Source organism: Onychomys torridus, chromosome 1 (assembly GCF_903995425.1).
Source record: "Onychomys torridus chromosome 1, mOncTor1.1, whole genome shotgun sequence".
In the NCBI taxonomy this organism is placed as follows: domain Eukaryota; kingdom Metazoa; phylum Chordata; class Mammalia; order Rodentia; family Cricetidae; genus Onychomys; species Onychomys torridus.
Window position 1 is genome coordinate 165,274,974 of NC_050443.1, and position 20,658 is coordinate 165,295,631.

General features: G+C 45.7%; 1 protein-coding gene across 1 annotated transcript in view; it reads left to right on the plus strand.

The window, feature by feature from the left end:
* The window catches only part of As3mt (arsenite methyltransferase), a 31,773-nt gene extending 12,366 nt beyond the window's left edge, over positions 1-19,407 (plus strand). The window contains exons 10-11 of the mRNA XM_036171658.1: positions 4,548-4,682; positions 18,918-19,407. Coding sequence (XP_036027551.1) covers positions 4,548-4,682; positions 18,918-19,025 — 243 coding nt within the window. The 3' untranslated portion in view covers positions 19,026-19,407. The remainder of the gene's footprint in view (positions 1-4,547; positions 4,683-18,917) is intronic.
* The last annotated feature ends 1,251 nt before the right edge of the window (positions 19,408-20,658 follow it).

The window sequence follows — 20,658 nt, forward strand, 5'->3', positions numbered from 1 at the left end:
GAAATGAACAGACCCTTTTAATTAGTTTAAAATATTTTAGGTTTATAAGTGCTTCAGGTTTGGAATTCCTAACAAGAACATATCATCTGAATGAATACCCAGTGGTGCACCCTGTGAGAGATGCTGGTATAGAGGGCAGGGATTGTCTTCAGAGCACCTCAGCTCTCGAGAGGAGGGCAGAGACACTCTGCTGTGTATTTCTATGACATCTATTAGATGTCTGGTTGATTTTCCTTCTGTGAGGACTTTGTCAAATGTCCATTACGTGAGGTCTACAGCGTTTGGAATATTTTCTCATTCTGGGCTACATCCTGGCAGGCCACTTTTTAAGATTCTGCACGGCTGTCAGACCCTCCGGATAATTAATGGCATCCCTGCCATTCCAGCGATGCACTCCTATTCCATCTGTTCCTTCAGAAAACTTACTAAGCTCCCCAGAAGGCCCCTGGGGAGCCTTTTTGGGTCCCCTCTGTCTTTTGGCCTCTTTCTCCCTCTGTGCTGTCTCCTGTGCTTCTCCAACCTTCTCGAGCCTTCCTCTCCTTTCTTTAGCCTCGCTTTTCATATTCAATGTTCTGCAGTTTTCTAGGCATCCGCTGAATTTCTTTCAGTCTTCATCATAATCCAGTTTACAGGCAAAGATGAGATGCCAGGCTCTCCTCTCCGGTGCTCTAAGAGTCTGCATGCGTGGCTTTTATTTCAGTGGCTCTGTCATTGTCTTGAATGGAGGCATTTGGCTTTTGTGAGATGATAAGGACGCTGATTTCCTTGACGCACTGAATGACTATCATTTAGGGCCTTGGTGGCGGTGTCTTTCTTTTCATTTACCTCATGGTCCTTGGGTATTTCCATTCCATCTTTCTCTGGAGTTTTCCCTCAAGTTAGGGTCTTACTATATATAGCTCTTGGTGGCCTAGAACTCACTGTGCTGACCAGGCCGCACTTGAACTCAGAAAAAGTCTGTCTGCATCTCTATCCCGAGTGCTGGGATTGAAGGTTTGTGCTGCCACAGCTGCCCTCATCCTTACTTCCTGAGGGTCTTGGCAGCTGGGCCTTCATTTTCAGTTTTTAAATCCCTCTTGTCTCGATGGGCCGGGCCGTATGTCTTTGTTTGGATCCCCTGGAACTAGACCTGCAGGTACTCATGAACCACCTGACTGGGTGCTAGGAACCCAACTCAGGTTGTCTAGAAGAGCAGCAAGCACTCTCCACCACTTTTCAGTTCCACCTCTTATCTAGTATTACCTGTGTGTGTTTATGTGTGTGTACACATGTATGTTTACACATGTGTGGAGGCTGACTTTGTCTTCTTGGTCGTTCTTCATCCTTCTTATTGAGGTTCCTTGAACCTAAAGCTTGCTGATTTGACTAGTCTAGCTACCAGCGTGCTTCAAGGATTTCCTTTTTTTAAAACTCCTGAGACAGGGTTTCTCGGTATAGCCCTGGTTATTCTAGAACTCACTCTATAGACCAGGCTGGCTTTGAACTCAGAGATCCACCTGCCTCTGCTTCTCACGTGCTGGGGTTAAAGGCGTGGGCCACCACTGCCCGGCTGTTTCAGGGATTCCTTTTGTCTAGATTCCAGCAGTAGGGTTCCAGGCAGGCCGCCATGCCCACATGGCATTTATGTGGGTGTTGAAAATTCGAACTCTACTCCTCATGCACACGAGTGCTTTCCCTCCTGGGCCATCTCCACAGCTCCAAGCATCCTTAAACAAAGGAAAAAGACTTACTTCTGTGTGTGTTTTGTCTGCATATGTGTGTGCGCCACGTCAAGCCTAGTGCCCATAAAGGCCAGAAGAGGTCATTTGATCCCCTGGAACTGGAGTTAACGGACGCTTGTAAGCCACCATGTGGGGCCTAGAAACTGAACCTGGGTTCTCTGCAAGAACCGCACCTCAAATATATATGCTCTTACATAAAAAGAAATTCACAGGGCTTGCTGTATGCTGTCTGTCTCGTCAGCAGCCTCGCACTTTGAATTGACTGTGTCTGATCTTTCCTCTTTAGCTTGATTTAACCTTGTGTTATTTTGTTTATTGTGGCCACAGGAGCGATGGGTTGTACTAGATACACAATGTATAGCCTAGGTGTAGACAAGGCTATAACATCTAAGTTGTGTAAGTATAAATTTATGGTGTTTACATAGTGACAAAATAGTGTAATGGCAGGCATACTTCTTTTAAAACACACATACCCCTGATATACATATGTAAATTATGGACATGAGGATTCCTGCCTTAAATATTTCAGCCTGCATCTCATACAAATGAAATATTTTTCTAATTACAATACTATTATCACATCTAAGAACTTGGATAAAGCTTCATTCAGACATTCTATTGAAAGACCAGTGAACATATGGAAAAGCAGTATGGCACAGCAGTGTCATGTAATCAAGCCGTTTGTAAACAGAGGGCTTTATTTTCTCAGTGTAGAAAAGTGCAGTCTTTGGAATCAAACACCCAGGCTCATATTCTAGCTCTGAGAAAAGTAGGATGTTATTGATGCAAAAATGAAGTCCTCACCTCAAAGAGATAAGAGCTGGTTTATTTTGGAATCAAATATGATAACCCTAGTCCAAGGAGCAGAGGTCCAGATTTCCTCAAACAGCACATTACACTATGGGAAAGGTTCCAGAACAAAGACATTGTATATAAAGATGATTTAAATGCCAGTTAAAGCAGATTCATACTTAAAATGTAAGGTTGGCTCTCACACAAGGTCATTCCCAGGTACGCAGCAATTTCAAGGCCAGCATAAAAGATACTGTCCTAAAAGAAAGAAAGAGAGAAAGAGAGAAAGAAAGAAAGAAAGAAAGAGAGAAAAAAGAAAGAAAGAAAGAGAGAAAGAAAGAAAAAGACAGAGAGACAGAGAGGGAGGGAGAGGGAGAGAGGGAAGGAGGAAGGAAGGAGGAAGGAGGAAGGAGGAAGGGGAAGGAGAAGGAGAAGGAGAAGGAAATCGTACTGGAAATGCTGTATTGGGTATAGTGGTACCCGTTTGCAGTCTGAGCATGTGTGAAGTTTTAGGAGGAATTGCAGGTTCAAGGCCAGCTTGGGATACATCATTGGATTTTGTCTTTAAAAATAAAATTTAGTGGGGAGGGGTTGGGCTCTCCTTCAACTTGGTGTGCCAGACTTTGTTGACTACCATGGGAGGCCTTACCCACTCTGAGGAGTGGATGGGGGTAGAGTGGGAGGGAGGTGAGGAGGCGGGAGAAGGGGAGGGAGGGGGAACTGGGGTTGGTATGTAAAATGAAAAAATTTTTTTTAAAGATTTATTTATTTATTATGTGTACAGCATGTATGCCTGCAGGCCAGAAGAGGGCACCAGATCTCATTACAGGTGGTTATGAGCCACCATGTGGTTGCTGGGAATTGAACTCAGGACCTCTGGAAGAGCAGTCAGTGCTCTTAACCTCTGAGCCATCTCTCCAGCCCAAAATGAAAAAAAATTTAATAAATAAATATATTTAAAAAATAAAATAAAATTTAGAAGGGGGATCAGAGAGATGGTCCAGTGCTTGCTATATGACTGTGAGGACCAGAGTTCAGATCCCAGCACCACGTGCCAAGCCAGCTGTCCTGTATACATAGATCATGCCAGCGGAAAGTGAGGCAGATACAGGACGGTTGCTGGGGCTCGCTGGCTGCCAACCCAGCTGAGAAAATGTGAATGCCATGCTCGGGGGAGACTGCCTGAAGGATTAGACAGATAGTAATGGGAGGCATTACCCAGTACTTTCTTCTGACCTCTACCTGTGCTTAGGCAGCATGCCTTCAAACTTGTGACTACATGGATACAAAAATGCTTTTTAAAAAGTTTAAAAATTAAGAAAAGAGAAAATACTTACTGATAACATACATTGCTTTACAGCAGTGGTTCTCAACCTTCCTAACGCTGAGACCCTTTAATACAGTTCATGTTGTGGTGACCCCAATCATAAAATTACTTTGTTGCTACGTCATAACTGTAATTTTGCTACTGTAATGAATCATAATGTAAATATTTGTTTTTTTTCTGATGGTCTTAGGTGACCTCTGTGAAAGGGTCGTTAGACTCCAAAGGGTCATTGTAACCCACATGTTGAGAGACACCGCTTTATATAACTCACTTCCCAAGCATCTTGGGAGTCAGAGAAATATACGTCAGAAACAACTGGTCCAAAGTTCCCATTTAGCTGATGAAGTAAAGTTCAGGGTGAGATGGTTTCCCTAGCTATCTCTGGAAATACATTAAATATTGAAGCAGTGTCACCTAAGAAAAATGACCTGATACTGCTCAGTTGACCATGTGCAATTAGACACGACATTAGTAGAGAGTCTGAAGATGAGAAAGTAGCACATTAGGGGTTGGTGTGGTCCTTTCCCCCGAAATGCCACACTTAGTAAACTCCTGGATATTTTCTAATAAATTCCAAGTGCTGGGCTGACAGGATGGCTCAGCAGGTAAGGGTGCTTGCCTGGAGAAGCCTGGCAACCTGAGTCTGATTCCTGGACTGAGAAGTACTAAAGTGACGCTTTTGACACTCACTTTTTACTGCCCTTTAGGAAGGCGAAGCTGTTGACGTGGATGGAGAGACCGCAGCTGTCCTGAAGAACTCACGCTTTGCTCAAGATTTTCTCTTCACCCCTGTTGGAGCCATGCTGCTGGCCGCCCAGGGCTGTTCTGGATTAGAAACGAAGGTTTGCTTGACTTTCAGTTCCCTACTTCAAACAGGGCCCTTAAGACAGCCACAAACTACAGGCTCTGCTGAGACAATAGTTTTTGCCGCTGGCTACCACAACTAATACATATCAATAATTTGATTCGATTTGACAAATTCTTTTTATTTAAAGATTTATTTTTATTTTATGTGTATGGTGTTTTACCTGCATGTATGTCTGTGTACTGTGAATCCCCTGGAACTGGAGTTACAGACAGTTGTGAGCTGCCATGTGGGTGCTGGGGATCAAAGCTAGATCCTCTGGAAAAGAAGACAGTGCCCTTAACCCCTGAGCCATCTCTCCAACCCCTAAATTCTTTTTCCCCCGTAATTCTTAGCAAGTCAATAATCATCCCTGAGTTTTGGGAATACCTGTGAGTTAACTGAATGGAAGGTATCTGTAAGTCCTCTACAATTGTGTTTGTACGTATACTTTCTGGGAAACTGTTGAAAGGGTCCAGATACAAAGATTCAGAGTTACCACACAAACACCCTGGACCCAGTACCACATATCCATAACTGTGCTGACTAAGAAGAGGGGGAGCATTGCTTGAATCCAGGAGTTCAAAACCAATGTGGGAAACAAAGGAAGACCTTGTCTCAAAAACAAAACAAAACAAACCCTAATGCCAGGTGAACATTATAAACGGCCTATATTTCCTTCTGGTAATTGCCAATGCTAAGATACAATTAAATAATTCTTACCAATTTAACCACTTAGAAACTTAAAAAGAGTTTAAAAACTATTATTATTTGATTTTATTTTGTCTACATGTCTTTCTGTCTGTGCACCACATTTGTGCCTGGAGCCTGCAGAGGCCAGAAGAGGGCATCCAGTTCCCGTGGGACTGGAGTTACAGACAGTTACGAGCTGCCATGTGGGTGCTGGGAATTGAACCTGGGTCCTCTGGAGGTGCGGCCAGTGCTGAGCATCTCTCCAGCACTAAAAATGGTTTTTAACATTTTAAATTAATTAATTAATATGTTTATTGGTTTGTGAGTTTTTAACATTTTTAATTAATTAATTTATATGTGTGTGTGTGTGTTTTGGTGTGCAGAGGTGAGAGGATGGCTTGTGGGAATTGGTTCTCTTTTTCTTTCTTTCTTTTTTTTTTTTTTTTAAGAGCTGAGGATCGAACCCAGGGCCTTGTGCTTGCTAGGCAAGTGCTCTACCACTGAGCTAAATCCCCAACCCCTCTTTTGCTATCACATGGGGTTTAAAGATTTGAACTCAGGTCAACAGCTTTGACAGCGAGTACCTTTACCTGCTGAGCCCTTTCACTGGCTCCCCATTTTACACTGTTTGTTGTTGTTGTTCTCGAGACAGGGTTTCTCTGTGCAGCTTTGGAGCCTGTCCTGGATCTGGCTCTGTAGTCCAGGCTGGCCTCGAACTCACAGAGATCTGTCTGGCTCTGCCTCCCGAGTGCTGGGATTAAAGGCGTGAGCCACCACCGCCCAGCAATTTACGCTTTTGGAAATAATAACTTGGTGGCATTTATTTCACTCACAAGGTCGTACAGCCATCAACACTCTCTGCTTCCAAAACTTTCGCCACTTCACACCCATTGAGCAGCAATTTCCAGCCCCCCTCTCACTGGCTCTCAGCAGTGGCCCATTGGCTTCGACTCCGGTTCTGTCTCTTTTGGACATTTCATACGGCCAAACTCATACACACATGGCCTTCTGTATCCGACTTTTTCCACCTGTCTTTCCAAGGCTGCTTCTCCAATGGGATCGTGCATCAGAGCTTCACTCCTGGGGCAGAGCTAGGGCACATTTGTGTATCTGTCCTCTACCTGATGCGTCGTCTTGCTTCCTGGAGACTATAAATAGTGCTATCAGGAACCTGGATGTGCAAATACTTGCTTGAGTTTCTGCTTTCAAAGAGTTTGCATCTATACCTAGGAACGAAATTGTTTTGTCTTCATTTCTAACTTTTGGTGGCTTTTGATGTTGTTTGTTTCTTTAGTTTTGAGACAGGATCTCACTGTGTAGCCCTGGCCAGCCTGGAACTCAGTATGCAGAGCCTTGAACTCACAGAGATCCACTTGTTCCTGCCTCAAGAGTACTTAGATTAAAAGGAATGTGCTACCACATCTGGGCATATTCCTAGCGTGTAAAGAACCACCAAGCTGTTTCCCACAGTAGCTGTACCACGTTGTATCCCTAGCACTGTCACCGGGACACAGCAGCCCTGTTGCCGGTCACCACATGTGGCAAGAGCAGGGACAATTGGATCTCTATGTTGTGCTTCTGCAGAAGGCAGGTGATCTGAGAAGGCCATGGCCGGATACCCTGAAAACTGCCTGCCCTTATCTACAGCCAGCAGCCTCAGCAGAGCAGGGAGAGCAAAGGCGATCAGCCCTAGCATTCTCTCCCTCTTGTCAGGTGGCCAGCCTTGTCCCTGAGATCTGTGATGTCAGTACCTCCGTCCTTATCATCCCTTAACCTCTTCCCTTGTCCTCGGAACAGCTGGGCCAAGTCTAGGCACTTTCTTCCTTTATTGCCTTGTCTCCTCCAGGGCCATCTGGCCCAGGGAAGTAACTTGGAACAAACAAGCCACTAGCAAGAACGGGTCCATGCACGCTCCTTTCTGTCACACAAGGTACAGATGTGCCCTCAGAATGTAGAATCTAAAGGCGTTCTCTTCCATCTCTCGGGTCCCATTGTGAGTAGTAAGCCCTGTAAGTCTGTACTGATGGACAGTAGCTCTCTGCTGCTGTGCAGCTAGGAGTTGGCATGGCTTCTCACCAGTATGGGAACTTTCCAGAATAAATACATATACACCAGTGCCCACCCTGTGCAACAGCAAGCAGTTGATCAGTATGGGAGCTTTCCAGAATAAATACATATACATCAGTGCCCACCCTGTGCAACAGCAAGCAGTTGATCAGTATGGGAGCTTTCCAGAATAAAGCTGTTATACACCAGTGCCCACCCTGTGCAACAGCAAGCAGTTGTGCTAAGAAAGTTGTGTTTTAAGAAAGGAAAGCTAGGAAAGCTTCCCAGATACTGGAAAGTTCCAGAGCCAGAAGGCAAGAAAAGACAGATGGGAACTGGGAATTGAAGAAATTGGCCTCCTTACATTACATCAGAGATGATTTCATGAATCATCTTAACCTGTTGTTAGGCCTATTTTATTCATTTGGCTTTTTAAATTTTATTTATTCATTTTTTTGAGACACGGTTTCTCTATGTAACAGTCCTGTCCTGGATCTCACTCTGTAGACCAGGCTGGCCTCAAACTCACAGAGACCTGCCTGCCTTTGCCTCTGGAGTGTTGGGATTAAAGGTGTGTACCTGACTTATTCATTAGTTTTTTAGTGTTAGATTTTTTTTTTTTTTTGAGCTGAGGATCGAACCCAGGGCCTTGCACTTGCTAGGCAAATGCTTTACCACTGAGCTAAGTCCCCAACCCTAGATTTTTTTTTAAATTTTATTTTTTTGTGTATGAATGTTTTGCCTGTATGTACGTTTGTGTACCACATATGTGCCTGGTGCCCGCAGAGGTCAGAAGAGGGCATCTGGACCCCTGGGACTAGAGTTAAGATGGTTATGTGGGTGCTGGCAATGGAGCATGGGGGGCAAGTTGTATGGCTTTGATCTGAGTTTCTTTCTAGCTGGGTTGAACCTTTCTCTGTGCTTAGCGCCTGTTTGCATATCTTCTTTGAGGAAATGCCTCATTAAGTCTTGGCCCATTTTTAAATTGTGTTGGTTGTCTGTTACTATTAAGTTGTAAGAGTTCTTTTAAAAAAATGTTTGTATTCTGACTGTTTTGTTTTATGGTGCTGGTGTTAAACCCGGGACCTTACACACTGCAGGCAAGCTCTGACCACTGACCTACACCCCAGACTTGTGCATATGTGTTCTGAATACCAGGCCTTGTCAGATATATAGCTCGCCACTGTCTTGATAGTATCCCTGGTTGCACAAAAGGTCTTCAAGTTTGGTTTTGAGTAACTCATTTGGTTTTTCCTTAGTTGTTGGTACTTCCTGGATCATGTCTAAGAATCTATCGTCAAATCTGTTATAAAGATTCTCTTCCTCTTTTTTTATGGCTTGGCTTTCACATCTTGGAATTTAGTTTAGCATAAATATTGTGATAGGGTGGTGGTATATGTAGCCTGTTGCTTGAGTGGGTTGCCCCGAGGCGCCTTGGAGACAACCTTTTCCCTGTGAAATTCGTGTATTTGATCTTATGACCATTCTGTCAGGGTTGCAGGCAAGGATGCAAGGTGCCTTTAGGAAGTCCTTGAGCACAGTGGGCAAAAGTTTGCTATGGCCAGATCATTACATCCATTTGTGCCAAGCTGCAGAGCATGGAACATGTGATGGAGGTCCTATGAGGGACCAAATTCAAGTTCTCAGACCACCAGAAGATCCATCTCTTAGAGAAGTGGGGCTTTTTCAATTCAATGAGACTGAGTCTGAAAACATGTCTGAAGACTGGCTCATGGCCAACCGCTGCGGGGTCACACATGATTTCCTAGACACCTGTGATGGGCATTCATTTAGGCAGGCTTCCACGGGGCTGTCCTTCCTCAAACATGTTCACTAGTAAATACTGCATTCTAGTCATAAATAAAAAGATTTGTTATTTATTTTATTTTATGTGTATGAGTGTTTTGCCTGCATGTATGAGGTCTGTGCACCACGTGTGTGCCTGGTGCTTATGGTGGTTAGAAGACAGTGTTGCATCCCTTGGAACTGGTGTCACAGATGGTTGGGACCCACCATGTAGGTGCTGAGAACGGAATCTACCTAAAGCAAAAATGTAAAATAGAAGTGTGACACCCCTCTTTTTCTTTTGAGACAGTTTTATGTTGCCCAGATGACATGAACTCCTGACCATCCTGTCTCTATCTCCCAAGTTCTGGATTACAGACATGGACCACCATGCTAGGTTCAAAGTGGCTATTTGTGGTTGGTTGGGGAAGGAGGGGGCCCCCAAGGGCTAAGAAGAGAAAAGTCCAGGAAACAGTCACATGGGCTGGTGGGTGTCTGTGTGTGCACATGTGGGGTGGTCAGTAGCTCCCTGTCTATGGGTACAGACTGACCGCATCTCCCCTTACCTCCTTCTATCCTATCTCATTCTTGCAGCTATTTCCCAGTGACTTAAAGCATCCAATGAAAATGTATATGGCCATACATGGGAGACAAGCCAAAAATATATAAAAGCCTCAACCTTGAAACATTTGGGGACTCTTGTACTTGGATAATAATTCCCTAGAAGCCTGAGGACATAATGAACAATTTTCTGGTAGAAGAAACTTTGGGGTCCTGTTTCTGAACTATAGAGCCCATAACATTTCATTCCAAATATCAGCTAGTCCAAATATCAACTAGTCCAAGTTTTACTTTGTTTATTAAATAACCATCATTTCTTCACTATTTTGAAATGTTGAAAGTTGCTTTGTATCAAATATATATATATATTGAGACAGGGTTTCTCTTTGTAGCCTTGGCAGTCCTGGAAGTTGCTTGGTAGCCCAGGCTGGCCTCGAACTCACATAGATGCACCTGGCTCTGCCTCCCAAGTGCTGGGATTACAGATGTGCGCCACCACTGCCCGGCTTCTTTTCAGAATTCTGTAATTGCTCTCCCATGTACCCTATACTCTGGTCTCAGAAATTATCTTTACCCAAAACTTTCTCCTTTTCTGTTGTTTGTATTTTATTATGGTTTACACAGTGAGCATACACTGGTATACAGGTAGGCCTTGTGGTATTTCCCCGTCACATTCGTTAAGAGAATCCGATACATTAGAGACCTACTGTGAGACCACCGAGTCCTAGTGTGTGAGGACTGATGTGAGACGCTGAGGAGAGCAGACAGATCCAGGTCTACACACAGTACACTTAACTGATGGTCTGCTGACAGAAGTGTGGTCCTAGGCAGCAGCAATATAGGTAGGAGCCTTAAAATGAGGGCCAGAAAGAGGAGTATCTGTGGAAATGCCAGACTGACTTTACTGTAGCTGGGATGTGCCTGTTTTATCTTAGGAGTTTATCAAAGTGGCTGGTGCATCTTGGAGCTGGGCACTGATGCTCTATGCTGCTCTGATGGAGCTGGGCACTGATGCTGTCTATGCTCTGATGGAGCTGGACACTGATGCTCTCTGCTGCTCTGATGGAGCTGGGCACTGATGCTGTCTGCTCTGATGGAGCTGGGCACTGATGCTCCATGCTCTGATGGAGCTGGGCACTGATGCTCTATGCTCTGATGGAGCTGGGCACTGATGCTGTCTATGCTCTGATGGAGCTGGGCACTGATGCTCTATGCTCTGATGGAGCTGGGCTCTGATGCTCTATGCTGCTCTGATGGTTTTCATCTGTTATCATTTTGAAAAGCTGCAGGCAATGCTGATTCTTAGGCTACTTTGGGTTAATAACCATGGTAGTTACAGCTGAAGATGGTTGCAGTCATACCAAGGTCAGTCTTTTTGTTGTTGTTGTTTGAGACAGGATCCACTATGTAGACCCAGGCTGGCCTTGAGCTCCCAGAGATCCACCTGCCTCTGTCCCCTAGTGCTGGGATTAAAGGCAGGTGCCACCACTGCCCGGCTCAGAGACCAATCACAACATTCCTTATAATTCTTTCTATTTCACGTGCCTTCTTCTGCCACAGTACACTCTGATCCTGCAAGGGGTGTTAGTACTGTGCTGGCAGCGTGCTATGAGGCCATTTGTTCGACTTGTAAAGAAAGTCCCCAGCAGCCGTAGGAGCGCTATATGAGAAGAGGCCAGACACCTATGCAAATGACAGTAATGGGGATCAAGACATAATCCACCCTTTCTGTCGGAGTCACTGGAGCAATATTGACAGTTTAGCATCTCTCCTACAAAAGGATAAGAAACTGGCTAGGCATGAATTTAGGTTTGCTAATAGCCCCACTTCCAGGACACACACACACACACACACACACACACACACACACACACACAAACTAGCCAAAAAAACAACTAAAGACTACAATGATGAAAGGAAGCCTGAATGCAAATTTCTAGCCAAATGGAGGCTACAAGGGTCTAATGAGATTAATAAGGACCAAGTTAGAAGAGCTGGAGACACCTAATACTGGAGGAAGAACAGCTAGCCTACCAGGGGAACAAGCCACCTCAAACTACCATATTGTTCCCCATCTCTGCATTTATTTATTATTTATTTAGATCTTTTTTGATGTGGGCTTGCCTTGTAGCCCAATCTTGTCTTGAACTTACCATTCTCCTCCTTCTACTTTACCGGGTGCTGAGGTTACAGGTGTGAGTAATGGATTTAATGCTTACAGTGAATGAAATAGCAGGGCAGTCTGTCTTTGTATTGACTCCATAGAATCTATATGCAGAGCTTGGAAGTGGATGGTCTTTGGGGCAGGACTCAGAGCCCCCAAGTACTCCTAAGGATCAGACATGGCAGTAAGAGGTGTTTTAAATTATTAATGTTCTCTAGGGACTTCAGCTTAAGCCACAGATATGAGCCTCGCAGAGTCTGAACCTGTTGCTTTCACGAACTTTTCTTTCTCCTTTGTAGGCAGGGTTTCCATCTAGACCTCCAATCATCTCTGTCCTGCTAGCCACTCCCCAAATAACCACACAGAGACTTACTATTAATTATAAATGCTTGGTCAATAGTTTAGGCTCGTTTTTAGCTAGCTCTTATAATTTAACTCATTTCTACTAATCTATGTGCTGCCCTGAGGCTCATTTACCTCATGCATGTACTTTCTCCCATCCTGCTCGCTCTGCGTCTCATGGAGTCTCCTCTGACTCCACCCTTCTTCTTCTCAGCATTCTTAGTCTGGTTCTCCCGCCTAACCTTATTCTGCCCAGTCATTGGCCAGTCAGCTCTTTATTAGCCGATAAGAGCAATGCATATTTACAGTACAAAGATTGTTCCACAGCACTCCAGCTGTGTAAGGGTTCTGTGGCAGACAAAAATGTCCCAATGTGTTTGGGTACTACCCTAACAGCATGTCCTGGAGGTGGCTGCTCCTGGAATTGTCAGTCTGGCACAGGTTCTCAAGACTTTGGTGATCTTCCTAAGAGGAAAGACTTGGTGAAGCCCGTAAGGTGATTGTATTGCTTGCTACTGTGCCATCCATGACGTGTGTTCTCTGTATACTGCCTAGTCATGAGCGCACTTGACCGTCAGTCATGCCCACACGCTGGCAACCATACCACCCAGAATTTTGCCCATTGACTGCCCCGATTTTCTCCTGTCTGGAAAGCTAGATGGTGTCAGTGGCAGGTTGTGCTGCAATGTAGACACTTTGGTTTCCAGCCGACCTATCTGCATGCTTCACATTTCCAGTGTAAGTTAAACCCCATCCAGCACTATACCCTGGGGTGGGGAGGCGGCTTTGTAAGTAAGTGGGTTCCATACCTTCCCCTGCCTAGATCTAGTGGGGGGTCTGCCCTCTGACTTTCTAGTAGGCCAGTATGCATGGTGACCAGTGAAGATTGTGTCTGTTCTCTATGTTCGTACATTGTACATGGCGTGAAATTGATGTCTATCCAGTTTCAGCTCCCTCCAGAGCTTAGAGCAAGGTACCACATGTTCTTGCAGGAGAGCCCAGCTCATGCCATCTGTTGTACAGGTGACACCTAGCTGCTTTGGCAAACCTAGTAGAGGAGTGCCCCGAATCTGCACCTTGGCCATCCCTATACATGTCTGTATATCGTTTACCATGCAGGAGGTGTGGGGGCACAGGGGGCACAGGGGGCACAGGAAACTCTCAAGCTTGTGTTTTATCTCCTGCTCTGCCTGGAAACAAATGGGTCTTATCTGATCTGGCTACCCCTAGGAACCTCAAGGGTGGCCTGGGGCCTTGGATCTTGCTGGAGTCAGTGACCTATCTCCTCTGTCAGAAGAGATACACCTTCATCCTGCTGTGTTCTGCAAGAGACTGTAACCTTCCTCTTTTCCCAGGTTACTTTTACAAGAATGGGACCAGATAATATCAGCTTGGAATGGGGCCCTGAGTCACTCCGCTGTCCCGAGAAAGAGCCAAGTGAGGGCACAGAAGCCGCTCAGTCTTGGGAGTCTAGTGCTGTAGGATTGCTGAGAAAGGTTCACACACACTAGGGGGGAATGTGTCTTTTTTCCCTGGGTCCCTGGGTAACATAGGCACCTCAGCATAGATACTAGGTCTTACCTTATTGACTCCCTATACTCCACAGTCATTCTCTAAGTTTTACATGGCTTGTTGGAGACTCTGTGGACAAGCAGTGACATCCCAACCCACTCTGAATCTTTCGTTGTCTCTCTGATCTCAGTATGTCAGTCTGATAGCTTGGTCTTCTTCCTCCCTCCCTTCCTCCCTCCCTTCCTTCCTTTCTTTTTTTTTTTTTTTTTTTTCAAGACAGGGCTTCTCTGTGTAGTTTTGGAGCCTGTCCTGGATCTCACTCTGTAGCCCAGGCTGGCCTCGAATTCACAGAGATCTGCCTGGCTCTGCCTCCCGAGTGCTGGGATTAAAGGCGTGCGCCACCACCGCTCGGCTAGTTCTGCTTTCTGCTTCTCTCCATCTAGGGGCAGATAGGTGAGCAGGTCCCGGTTTGCTTCCCATCCCACTCCCACCTTGGCTTCCCAAATCTTGATTCTGATTCCCCCACAGGACTCCTCATATCTTTCCTAACAAAACAGCCATCTCTTAGTACCCTCCAGAATTGGGGTGCCTCCCAGTAGTCAGTACCGCAGTTCATGGTTCTGTCTTACAAACTTCTGTAGCTGTCCCCAACCCTACAGAACGTTCTTGCTTTGGGGTCGTATACTTTCAGTGCCCACATACCTTTGTCTTTGAGAACCAGTCAGCTCTGTGTGAGCCCCAGTCATTCTCTATAACTCTTGCTATGAGGCACCTCTGACCCTAGTCCTAGCCCCAGGGAGTTGGTGGATCCATCTTGTTTTGCTGTTAATGCTGGATTATAGAACTTGCTCACTTTCCTAGGAAATGCTGTTCCTCTTGTGGAGGTTTACGGTCCTTCCCAAAGCCTCATGAGACTCCAGGAGCTTGTAGGTCTGTCTCCCCAGGAGAGCTGCCCAAAGCAAGTCATATCACATCTGCTTTCTTCTTGTCTCAACCTGCCCTCTATTTCTTTTTCTCACTTTTTTTTTTTTTCTGGAGCTGAGGACCGAACCCAGGGCCTTGCACTTGCTAGGCAAGCGCTCTACCACTGAGCCAAGTCCCCAACCCTTTTTCTCACTTTGATTTGTCCCTTTTCCTATCAGACTTGGTGACAAATCACACGCCATCCTGGCCATCTTGGGACATCCGTCTGTCCCAAGTTGGCAATAGCCTGACCTGTATCAGAAGCATTCTGTAGAATGAGGAGGTGAGGAGAAGGACCATGGTGTTCTCAAGGAGTGTTTTCGACAGCCTGTTTTCTGTTCTGTACATGAACATGCCTTCACAGATCCTGCAATGCTGGGTGTGGGTGGTTTGTTGCTGCTCAGTTCGGGCAGTGTCCTGGGCTTCCTCAGGGCTTCCGGGGTACTTTTGTCCTGGCAGGCCCCCCCACAAATTTGACCATGTCTCTCTCGTGCCCCAGTGATCCAGTCTGAACTGCAATGATTTCTTTGGTTGTGGTGGGCACTATCCAGATGCTGCCTAAGGGCCACATGAATTGACACTGTTATTAATTTTCTCAGCAGAGAAATGTCACAGCCTCCATGTTCCAGGCTCTCACTTTTCAGATTCAATGTGACATGCCTTGTACATCAATACAGTACCGAGTGTGTGGTTCCTTGAGTGGACAGCCTTCCCACACTGGCGCACGCTCTGCCTTTCTGCTGGCCTCTTGACTCCCATAAGGCCAACTAAAAAGGCAAGGCTCATAGGCGAAGAAGAGTCACCAACCTCTATCAGCAGCCTCAGTTTCTCCCTCAAGCCTCTCTTCCCTGGTATTCTAGCCTTCCACGTCCATTCTCACTGCAAGATAACAGCTTGGACCTATTTCTTATCTTACTCTTTGCCTCCGGCCCACCCAGCAGCAAGCTAGGACCTTACTCGGTAGCATGTGTTCCCAGTTTCAGAGTAAGGTTAGAGGCGTAGAAAGAGGTGGACACACACTATATCTCTCAAGTTATCACTCTTCCAGTGTTTGCAGCCAGCCGGGCATCAGGATGAAACAGCTGTGTGACCTAGAGACACAGCCTTGCACTCCCTTGGAGGAGGAGATAGTCAACATTTTTATGGAAAAATTTGATGATAAACCCTGCTGTACTGAGCCTGTAGGAAACTGTATTTGTCCTCCAGCAGCTGCCTGGAGACGTGGATGATGCTGGTTTCTGAATGATGCTCATTTGCTACTGATTGGCTAGTGGAAGACTTGAGACCTCCTCCTCTTCCTCCTCTGTTCCCTCTTCCTCTCTGTATTCTCTCTCTCTCTCTCTCTCTCTCTCTCTCTCTCTCTCTCTCTCTCTCTCTCTCTTCCATGGTTGGGAATTGAACTCATGATGTTGTGCCCACGGGGCAAGCACACTCCCATTGAGCTACCTCTCTAACCCTGTTTCTCTTTTTAAATCCTTGACAAGTAAAGTATAGTTTAGCTATTTCAAAAGTTACATTGTTGCATGTGCCTGGAGTGAGAGACAGAGGCAGGAAGATCAGGAGTTCAAGGCCACCTTCAGCTACATATTCAAGGCCAGCCTGGATTATAGGAGACCTTGTATCAAATCAGAGAGTTACAAGGTTAAGACAAGGCAGCATCTGAAATGATGCAAGCCGGTTTGTGCCGGAATGTCTTGCTGCAGCCAGTAGGAATGGTGGTGAGATCATGAGCAGGTGGAACAACTTAGCAGTGCTAAGATTTATGGGACAGTCACGTGTTCAAGGTGCTGTGTAGTCCTCACAATGACCTTTGTGATGCTCCTCCTACCGATGAAGAAGCTGAGATGCAGGGAGATGAACTTCCTCATTCAAGACCACACAGCTAGAAATTAGAACACACATCTGCTTCTAGAGTGGGCACTTCAGCCAGCGTGCTGCACCCCTGCATCCTTTCTACAGAACCACAGGGGCTTGTTCTGCAAGGGGTGCTTGTTCAGATGCACCCAACTCCCATTTCATTCTAGTCGTTCAGGACCCAGAAACACACATTTGGAAATGATGTTGATATGTTCCTATTAGTAGATAGAACACCGAAAGGGAATAAGGGTATGAAAAATCATTTTTGTGTATGTTTGTGTGGTGTGTGCATATGTGTGCATGTGTGTATATATATGCACACACAGGTGGACATGCATGTGTGTGCGTGTGCAGAGAGTACAGGTAAACATCTGGTATCTGTCTCTATCACTCCCGGCCCTGTTTTTGGGGCACAGGCTCATACACTGAACTTGCAGCTCATTGTTTCAGCTAGACTGGATGACCAGTGAGCTCCAGGGATCCTGTCTCCAACCTGTTCAGTGCTGGAGTTGCAGGCCTGTGCAGCCATGTCTGGCCTTTTATGTAGATGCTAATATTGGAACTTAGGCCCTCATGCTTCTGCGGTGAACACTTTTCCTACTGAGCCTTCTCCTGGCCTCTGGAGATGATTTTTATGAGTCAGAGAGAACAGTGGCTAACTCTACTTACCATGAACCATCAGTGCCCCAAAGGGAAAGGCGTGCCCTGGAGAAGGGCCCCCAGTGCCCCAAAGAGAAAGGTGTGCCATGGAGGTAAGGGCTCAGTGGCAGCAGGAACAGCAGCTCTGCTGTTCTGCTGGATACAAAGCCCAGGTCCAGGATGACCTTTTGACATTAGAAAGGTGGAAATAGGATGGACAGACAGATGGCTCACTAATTAAGAGCACTTGTTTCTTTTGCAGAGGACCTAGGTTTGATTCCTAGCACCCACATGGCAGCTCACAACCTTCTGTGACTCCAGTTCTGGGGGATCTGACTTCTGGCTCCCACAGGCATTGCACACTTGGGGTGCACAGACATCCATTCAAGGAAAACACCCATACTTGTAAAATAAGAATAAGTAAACCCTTAACATAAACGAAAAGTGGAAACTGAGGACAAGCGAGGGTGTGACCACTGTTCGAACGAGGCTGTCAGTCTCTCTAACGGCCTCCGTACATGCTCCTGTTGGGATGCCCATCAGTCATAGCAGAAGTGGGAACTTAGCAGCTTATCTTCCTTAAGGAGGCTTGTTCGTGCCCCTGGTTCCTTATCTTCGGCCCCAGTTGGCTCCTGGTCCGCTGGGGCTACTATAAGAAGCAGCTCATTTGGAGGTAAAAGGAAAAGCTAAAGACAACTGTGTCTCCTTAGAGAACTGTACTCTGTGCTCCAAGGTCAGAGTGACTGTGGATGGCCATCTCTAATCTGGACATCCATGGGTGTACTGGTACCTCCAACTTAACTTCTTGTCTTATGTACATATTTCCGGAGGCTAAGGCATAAGCAGGGAAGTTTTAGCATTTCAGAATTTTAGTTCCAAAGGTAAAAAGGCACACCCTTATGAGAATCTCACAGAGCAGAATCAGTTGGGTGAAATGAACTGCCCTGGCCCAGCAGAAACTACTTTTAAACAGGGTATGGTAGCTTCAACACTTAGGATACTGAGGCAGGAGGATCACCAAGAGTTCCGGGTAAACCTGGGCTACAGTGTAAGCCTGTCTCAACACAACAACGATAAAGCCCCGTTGGGACTGGAGATCTAGTTCAGTTGGTAGAGTGATTGCACACACAGAGCCCTGGGTTCAACCCCAGTACAACGTAAGTTAGTAGTGGCATATGTATGTAATCTCAGTAATCCCTTAGTATCTTAGAGAGTTGGAGGCCAGCCTGAGCTACATTGGAACTCTGTCTCCAAAACAAAAACAAACAGGAATTAATCCCCTCTGCCTTGAACAGTCTTTAGAGTAAAATTTACCCTGGAGGAGTGAATCTGAAAAGGCCATCTTTGGTTCCTTAGTTTGTAGCCCAGGCTGGCCTCCAACTCACTGCCTTAAATAAAGTCCTTATCCTTCTGCAGTCTAAAGACTGTTCAAGGTAGGGGGATTAATTCCTGTTTGGTCCCATTGCTGGAAGCAGGGGTAGAATTATGTGCCACCAGACTTATCTTTAAAGGTCATCTTAATTCTAGAGTGACGGTGCTCCTCCAAGGTCTGGATGGTACTGTAACGTTTTATCTCCCTCCTTGGGAAATCAGCCCAAATCAGACAGAAATATCAGTGTTTGGGTACATCAAAACCGCTTTGTCCTTTCATTCTGGTTTGCCTCTTGACAGGATATAATCAGAGATCCATTCAAGCTTGCAGAGGAATCTGACAAGGTGAAGCCCAGACATGCACGTGACGGCGCGGGAGCCTGCTGCGGCAGAAAGAAACCCTGCTAGATCGAAGGCCAGCACCGAGCTCAGCGGGAGCGGGCGGCGGAAGAACGGCTCACACAGGCTTTTAAACCCGCTCTTCCCCCGTGCAGAGATTACGGGAGGATGGCAAAGGCGCCACAATCTAGATTACTTCGAAGTGTGCGTTTTAGAAGGTATTAATCTGAGGTTCACAGCAAATCACTCGTTTTTCTATTTCACTACTTCAGAGTTCTGGTGCCACCTAGTGGTCAGAAGTAGAGCACTGTGTCAAAAGATTGTCAAGTCAAATTTGGTAGGAATACTCTTCATGTACCTGTCTTCAAACTTTTTTCTTTCTTTCTGTAATTGAATGAAGAATAAAATGAATAATAAATTTGACCTCAGTTCACCCTGATGATTGACATCACAGTGACTCTCCTGGTCTGTCTTAACTGGTGTTTTTTTTTTTTTTTTTTTAAGCAGAACTAAGAGATGTGAATAGGCCTCCTCCTCCTTTATAAAAGGCAATCTGATTAAACTTTTAGGGAAATGCTGCATTTGTTTCTAGGTCTCATATTAAAGAAGTTATGAACATTAAAGGAAGGACCAATGACAGTAAGTTGAAGGGACACAGAAATCTTGGTCCTTCTAATCAGGAGCTGATAATTCAGACTTTCAACAAGCCTGGGGCTGGAGATGGAGCTGGTCAAATCCTTGCCAGGCATGCAGGGAGATCTGGATTTGTTCTCTGGTTTGGGCAACAGGGGAAGAGATGAGGTTAGCATGGTCCATGAAATTTCAATTAGGAATTTAAGAATGTTTAGGCCTATAAAACACTGAGATGAATTCTAAGGGCAGATTCATCTTTTAAAAGAAATCTCACTGGGCAGTGGTGGTACACACCTTTAATCCCAGCACCTGGGAGGCAGAGCGGAGGCAGGTGGATCTCTATGAGTTCAAAGAAAGTCTAGGAAAGTCTCAGAATTCTGAGTGAGTTCAGCTCTTATCCTTGACTTTGACAGACAGTTTCTTTTGCCTCAGTAACCTTGAGTTGGCTCTAGGGTTCCTTATGTGCCCAATTATAACCTCCTGCCGTGTGAGACCAGTGTGGTTGAAGCTCCCTGAGTGCAGGATGGTCCTTCTAGAGGGACACAATAAAGAGAAAAGGTTGCTTAGACCTACCTTTCATCCTTTTCTTTTTCTTTCTTTCTTTCTTTCTTTCTTTCTTTCTTTCTTTCTTTCTTTCTTTTTGTTTATTGAGACAGGGTTTCTCTGTGTAGTTTTGGTGCCTGTCTTGGATCTTGTTCTGTAGACCAGACTGGCTGGCCCTGAACTCACAGAGATCCACCTGGCTCTGCCTCCAAGTGCTGGGATTAAAGGCGTGTGCCACCGCCGTCTGGTTTATTTCTTTATTTTTACTTAAACTAACACATTTGTTGCAGGCTGGGGGTGTCTGAAAGGGCAGCTTCTGCTGGTCTTTTAGCTCCATTGGTTCTTGGTGGCAGACTTGATTGTGACAGCAGAAGTGACGTTACAGGTCCTGAGCATCACACCACCGTTCGCATGTGCAACCACAGTGCCCGACGCCCACTGCCCGTCTCCTCGTCTTGGTCTTGACACAGAAGGAGCCAGTGTACTTGGCATGCTGGTTGATCTCAGTTTTCTTCCCCCGTTCCGA